We start from the raw sequence: 7,325 nt of genomic DNA on the forward strand, positions 1-7,325 counted from the left end.
TAATCTCAAGCGTCAATCATTTAATAAGTGAGTTTACTTTTTATTAATTCAAAATCTAAAATAGATTTTTTTAAAAAATAATTTCTCTTTTATAAAATAAATAAATAATTAATTAATTTAATTTTTTTTAAATAATATACATTATGCAAATACTCAATTTTTCTGTGTTTAAAATCATTACATGATCCATAGAATATTTGTTTAATAATTAATAATTTTTATTTTTTTAAATTAAGTATTAGATTTATAATTTTTTTTTAATAAAAAAATTAAGAGAATGGAAATTCAAATTTATATGTGTCAAATGAGTGGTATATCTTTAAGTATTAAATAAGTTAGACTAGGTAAATTTACAACCTAACATTAATTTCTTAGCCAAGTGTAAAAAGCAAGAGATGGATGGTTAGTAGTCCTTAGCCATGGGGCCTTTAATTTGGTGAATCCTCCTCAAGGTGTGCTGATGAAAGCTAACGTATATAGATAGGGAAATAATTTCGAAGCTCGGGAGATGAAGATCAAGCAAATGAAACAGTAAACAATTTCTTCTATTGTTGATCAGGTATCTAACTACCTTACCGTCCAATTCCATTATTCTACATCAATTATTTTCTAATTAATTAATGTCATACTCCATTTGTTTCATTTCAAGTGCATTTTAAGATTTTTATATAATGATTAAAGAAATAATTAAATAATCTCATTTTATAAAAATAATTTGTTAAAGTACATCTATATTTAATTAAGATAGAAAAATATGATAAGAAACAGAAAAATTTATTGAGATAATAATAGACAAGGGTAAAATTGAAAAAATAAATAATTTATTAATATTTCTTTAATTTTTTTAAAAGATAAATAAATTTAATATATAAATATGTAAGTTTGTCATCATATATCTTATATTTTAAATTTATAATAACAATATTTATGTAATAATTTTTCATTAATCAGAACTTAATACAGATGGTAAGAGGGCAAGAATGTGCAAATTAAAGAAGATGAATAATAACATCGACCCTTAATCATGCATAATGTTATTCTCATAATTAATTAAACACACGCAAAACCACAACAAACTTAACTAATGAAAATGAAATTCCTTAGAGCATTGGATATATTTTACTTGGAATTTTGGTTATGAAAGTCAAAATTAATATTTTGATAAATAACAAAAATAGCTAAACCTTGTAGAAACTTCCAAATAGTAGAATGAAATTGAAGAAAAATAAAACTTTATCTAAATACAATGAATGTGTAAATAGTATGATTATATTTACAATCATGATAGATTTTATTATTATTATTATTATTATTATTATTATTATCATTATTATCGGATATCTTTCATGTTTGTTTTGCAATTCCCAGAAAACTAATTTCTTCAAAATTTTGTATTTATTCCCCTCAATAATACTTTTTTCAAGTCATTATTAGGGATGAGCATTCGGTTAATCAAATCAAATCGAATCAAATTTTTAACTAATCGAATTATTAACCGAACTGAACTGCAATTGAGAGAAAATCAAAATTAACCGAAACAAAAAATATTCAGTCGGTTATCGATTATAACCGAACTAACTAAAAAAAATAGAAATTATATTTTATATTATTAATTATTTAATAAAATATTAATAAAAATATATTTATATTCTTTTTTATTTATAAAAAATAATAAATATAATTTAATACTAATAAGATAATAATTATAAGTTAAATATTATTATAAAATTATAAAAATAATAATGATAAATAATATAATATAATATTAATAAAATTATAATTAATATATTAATTAATTAAAATTCAGTTATTTCTGTTAGTTCAGTTACCATCAAATCAAATGTAACTAAATGGATAATCAAAAATAAAAAATCAAACTAAACCGAATTTACTATTACCGAAATAATCAAACTTCATCAGTTCGGTTCGATTCGGTTATTCGATTATAATCGAATAATACACACCTTTAATCATGATATATTTTATTTAAATACGTCTACCTAAAATTATAATTTATTAATTTTTATTGGTTGTGTAAATAAATTAAGTTGTATACCCGGTAATTAATTAAAGATTTTTGGAAGAATTACTTAATTTTTCATTATAGCATATTGCAATGGCGCGTATCAGCTCTTTGTTTCCATTTATATCATGCATATAAAATTCGTGTTATATACACGTAAAATATGCATACGCATTGAACTATGCGGAAAGAGATGCGTGGCTAGAGGACGGCACCAAATCTATTTGACTTGTATCTATTTCGCAGCCTTTTCTTCTAGTCTCAACTATAAATATGGAGGTCATCCTCCATTGATTAGCATCCATAACTACACTTTTTCTGCTTCTAGAGCCCACCTCAATTTGCCTTGGCTTTAAAAACTCTACCTTCTTCCTTCCTTCATCTCTTTGTGACCTACTACCTTTTACAGGATAAACAAAGTATCATAACAATGGGAAGAGCACCTTGCTGTGACAAAAATGGAATCAAGAAGGGTCCTTGGACCCCTGAGGAAGATCATAAGCTCATGACTTATATTCAACTTCATGGACCTAGCAACTGGCGCACCCTCCCCAAGAATGCTGGTATATTATAATTAAACAACATCGATCTACATATGCATATGGTTTTTTAATTTGGATTTATTGATCAAAACCAAGTATATTTATCTGACTTTAATTGATACTGTATATGTTTAGGACTCCAAAGATGTGGAAAGAGCTGTCGTCTTCGATGGACAAACTATCTGCGACCTGATATCAAGAGAGGAAGGTTCTCTTTCGAAGAAGAAGAGACCATAATTCAACTCCACAGTATTATGGGAAACAAGTAGGTTTATTGTTGTTAATTTTTTGAATATTAGGTTCATTGTTAATTATTGTTTACCATCTTCATTAATTGCAGACCTAATTTTTTTTTTCAATGTTAGGTGGTCGGCTATAGCTGCTCGCTTGCCAGGAAGAACTGATAATGAAATCAAGAATTACTGGAACACCCACATTAGAAAAAGGCTCCTCAGGAATGGAATTGACCCTGTTACTCATGCTCCGCGTCTCGATCTTCTTGACCTATCCTCCATTCTTGGTTCTGCTTTGTGTAGCCCACCACTTTTCAATCTGTCAAGCTTGTTGGGCACCCAAGCAATCTTAAATCCAGAAATGTTGAGGTTGGCCACTACCCTATCATCGTTAAAACAAGAAAACCAAGAAATATTTCTGCAACACCTGCAGGACAATCAGCTGCTAAGCTCGCTAGTGCAAAACGAAGTCTCACTATCACAAGCTAATCAATTTCAGAATCCAGTTCAAGAACCTACAAGTTCTCCATTTTTATGCCCAACCCAACTCATGCAGACCGATGTAGAAGGGTTATCTTGCCAAAATTCCCTACAAAACTTAGTGCCTTCGAGTTGGAATGATTGTTTGGTTTCGAAGGCGCCAAACTTTGTCTCTTGCAATACAAATCCTACCGTTCCGGATAAGCTTGCAGAGAACTCAGGGTTTCAACCAATAAACAACAGCTGCCAAAATTATAGTATTGAATCAGTTCTGTCAACGCCATTATCAAGTCCAGCTCCCTTGAATTCATCATCCACATTCGTCAACAGCAGCAGCACGGAAGATGAGAGGGAAAGCTACTGCAGCAGTTTGTTCAAGTTCGAAATTCCAGAGATTTTGGACATGAATGATTTCTTATAAATATTGTATCTTGTGTACAAGAAACACATACTGAATTAATTTTGCTCTTGTTGTGATTTTTTATTTTGCTTTTTGCTTTTCTTTATGGGTACGTGCATATGGGTGCTCTTGGTTTTGGATTTGCAGTTAATGTTCATATATGAAAATCCTTATATTTCTGTTTTCTTATTGTTATAGCGTTTGTATTACATCTATGGATAATATATCTTTCCTTTTCCGAATTAAAACCTGAACAGGCAATTGCAATAAGATAAGTAATTTATCAATTAATTTAAATGGAAAATGAATTTGATTAGAAGTTGTCAATATGGAGTTTCAGCAAGACATCTCAATAGACGTAGATGGTGATTAAAGGATTTGTTGCCAATCAATAGTGGCATTTATAATTGTAAATCATTTGATCATTATCATGAAGACTCTTAATAATCATCATCAGTCTTTCTCCACCAAGACATTGACAAAATTTCTCATCATCATCATCTTCATATCCTTGACAACCCACGGAAAGCAAGTAAGAAATTTCGCTTAAAGTGCTCATCAGTGCCACAACCACAAGCTTTTCAAGTTTGAAAGTTGAGAGCATAAAAAGTGCACTCTTGTCTTTATTCACACATGCCTTATGTTCTGCGTTGGACAAGTGAGAACTAGCTATATCTTCATTTTCATTTTGTTGTTCAAATCATGTGCAATCATTCATCAAAACATGCCAGCTATCTTTGTTGTTCTTATGTGAATGTGACTGATTCAAACAAGGAACAAGGAGAGTTTTACCAAAATTATATAGGAATTGCTTGGTATTATTGTTGAAAATAATCAAATGACTTTTTTAACATTTTCGAAGAGTATCTAAAATAATATTTTTTTATACTTGTTACAGTTTGGTCTATTAGCCGAAAATATATTACTTACATAATAGATTTAGATTTGAATCTTCATTATCTCGATCCCGTGGTAGAAAAGTATATTTTATAAAATGGCTTTGTTACCCTACAAACCTCTAGCCAAAATGAAACCTAAATGTATAAAATTAATATAATTGCGATTATAGCACGCAATTATGCAAAACTATACAAACTATAATTTGTCAATGATTTCAAATATTCATGGATTTCAAATATTGCTTGCTCCTGTAAAATTTGACAAACTTGGTGATTCCTCTATACATATGTTGGTAGGGCCATATGCACATCGCGTGGTCCTTGCTTTGCCCTTTTGGGGTCAATGCTCAAATGGAGATGGGGATGGGGATGTCTCATCTAGACATATGTCAAATGAACGACCATACGCTAAAAAGCAAGTGGTTGATTTGCACTTTTTCTTCCTTTTGGTCCCATCTTCGGCCCTTTCCATTGCAAGAAATGATATTTTCAGATGGGCTTTAATTTTACCTCATCCTCTCTAATCCAATTTAACATCAGCCTGTCCATCAATGCAATACATAAATGGGTTGCTTCGTAGCCCAACTCTTAAAGACTTCGTTTTAGCATTGGATTTGGACCCAACACAAATCCTCAAACCTAATTTGAATTATTGGGTGTTTATTAATTGTTATGATAACGCATTCATCACAATCTAGTCAATCAAGAATTTCAAAGGGTTACTATACAGTTAATTATCTGCAATTCAATTCATTGGCTTAGGAAAAAAACACAGAATCTAGAATCTACAATACTATATTTGATAGTGGTGCTTCCATATTGGAAAACTTTTCTTCCTGCATAATTTACTGACTAATTAGAAGCCATAATGGCGCAACTATATAATTCCCAGATTGAAAAGTGCATTTCATGATGATTAATTAAGTTGGAAAACTCCTTTGTGCTCTTGCTACTTCATTTAATCCTTAATTAATTAGGATCCACATCTTACATTATTTTGTCCCTTCTATGATTTTTTCCAAGGTGATGCCCTCGTGGGGTCTGCTTTCTTATTATATTACATGTAATGCCATATATATATAAGGAATATTTTTTTTAATAACAAGAAGAAGGAATTGGGAGGAGGTTGATGTTCAAAATGAGACAGGTGCTTTTTTAGTATAATATTATTTTGGTTGGGAAAGTTAATTTGAGGTGCTGGAGAAGTGATCCATCGTAGATCAATCTTTCTTTCTTTTGATGATTTGAAAATCATTGTGCTTTTTGGAAGATGATCTGTAAATGTTGCAGATAAGACTAGTGCTTCCATTTTTCTGTTTGTCTTCATGTGAAGAAACTGTTTTTTCTTCTTTCCTTTCTGTGCTTTCAATGAAGGAAACCCCATATGCTTCACAGCTCTTGCTTGCTTATGCGTCAATCACCTCCCATCCCATGCTTTTTCTTGCCCACCAGTCTTCATTAATAGGGTAATTTAATATTTTATCTTAAAGTTCTATTATTACTAGTATTTTTTACTCTCTGTCTCTCTCATAATAAACTCTAATTCATCGAGCTTGAAATCAAAATCAATGAAGTTTATATATCTCTCTCTCTTTACCATTAATTATATGTAAATATGCGTACTTAAGCTTTGGAATTTAAATTTTAGTTAAAATTAAATAAAAAATACATTAGAAGAAAAGTGAAAGAAATCACATACAATGCAGGAAGGAAAGAAATGAGCAAGTTTTGCTGGTAAGATGTCTGGAAAACCAAGAGAACAGAGAAAAAGCTTATAGAAAGATGTAAGCAACACCATGATTATAGGCTTTTACAAGCTCAATTACCAAAGATATATGTAGCCATCTTCCTTCCCCTCTTTTGAATCTAAACAAATAACAATAATAATAATAGTATTATATTGTGATAGAAAATTATTCCACCTTTCCCTGTGTCAGAAACAAAGGGACCCACAATCCAAAAGATAAGTTAACAATAAAAGAGAATATATATATATATATATATATATATATATATATATATATAGAGGGAGTGGAGATTGTAGGCTTTTCACAAAGGAACTTTATACTGGAATAATTTTGGCTTGATTGGCTGTTTATGTTTTGTCCTCTCCTCTGGATTCCCTCCTCTCTTTATAAAATCTTTTGCTTAGCAATCCATGTAAAATTGTTGGAGAGGGTAATATAACTCTTCCGATGCCATTTTCTTTCCCTTTTGATTTCAGCACGGTACAGTGTGATTCTTCTGTTTGGCTCAGAATCCTCAACAATTGTACACAGCCCTACCCATTACAAATTCATATGATTTAACTTTGATCAGATGGGAGTTGATTCAATTTTGATTCCATATACCGTCCGTCCAGTGATTGTGATTGGGAGTGGGGAATGCTGATCAAATCATGCTTGTTCATTTTGGTAATGTAATGAAAATATACCTCTTCTGATATGTGTAACACATATGCATGCAACTGTAAGGAATAGGCGAGGACCCACTTGATTTGACTTAGCAATCAAAGTTTATTGCAGATATGAATACATGATGAGAAATGGTCCCAATGTGTTTGTGTTCTAATTGAATCATCCAACTTATTGTTTTGAACACTTCCTAATTATTATTAAAATATTATTTTTTAAAATATATTAATTAAAAATTAAATTTAATTAAGTTTAATTAAAAAATTAAAATAATAAAATAAATTTTTTAATAATATTTAAAATAATATTTTTATTTAAAAACTAATTTTAACCT

General features: G+C 30.0%; 1 protein-coding gene across 1 annotated transcript; it reads left to right on the plus strand.

Annotated features, from left to right (window-relative positions):
- Nucleotides 1-2,335: 2,335 nt before the first annotated feature.
- LOC110668273 (transcription factor MYB102-like) lies at nt 2,336-3,867 on the plus strand. The gene is made up of 3 exons (XM_021829448.2): nt 2,336-2,586; nt 2,701-2,830; nt 2,931-3,867. The coding sequence occupies exons 1-3, from the start codon at nt 2,454-2,456 to the stop codon at nt 3,697-3,699; spliced, it is 1,032 nt and encodes a 343-aa protein (XP_021685140.2). The 5' UTR covers nt 2,336-2,453; the 3' UTR covers nt 3,700-3,867.
- Nucleotides 3,868-7,325: the final 3,458 nt, after the last annotated feature.

The sequence above is a fragment of the Hevea brasiliensis genome, chromosome 10 (assembly GCF_030052815.1).
Source record: "Hevea brasiliensis isolate MT/VB/25A 57/8 chromosome 10, ASM3005281v1, whole genome shotgun sequence".
In the NCBI taxonomy this organism is placed as follows: Eukaryota; Viridiplantae; Streptophyta; class Magnoliopsida; order Malpighiales; family Euphorbiaceae; genus Hevea; species Hevea brasiliensis.

Coding starts and splice junctions, on each gene's coding strand:
- LOC110668273 (XM_021829448.2), top strand. CDS start 2,454: ATGGGAAGAGCACCTTGCTGTGACAAAAATGGAATCAAGAAGGGTCCT. Junction 2,587..2,700: donor CACCCTCCCCAAGAATGCTG/GTATATTATAAT, acceptor GTATATGTTTAG/GACTCCAAAGATGTGGAAAG. Junction 2,831..2,930: donor CACAGTATTATGGGAAACAA/GTAGGTTTATTG, acceptor TTTCAATGTTAG/GTGGTCGGCTATAGCTGCTC.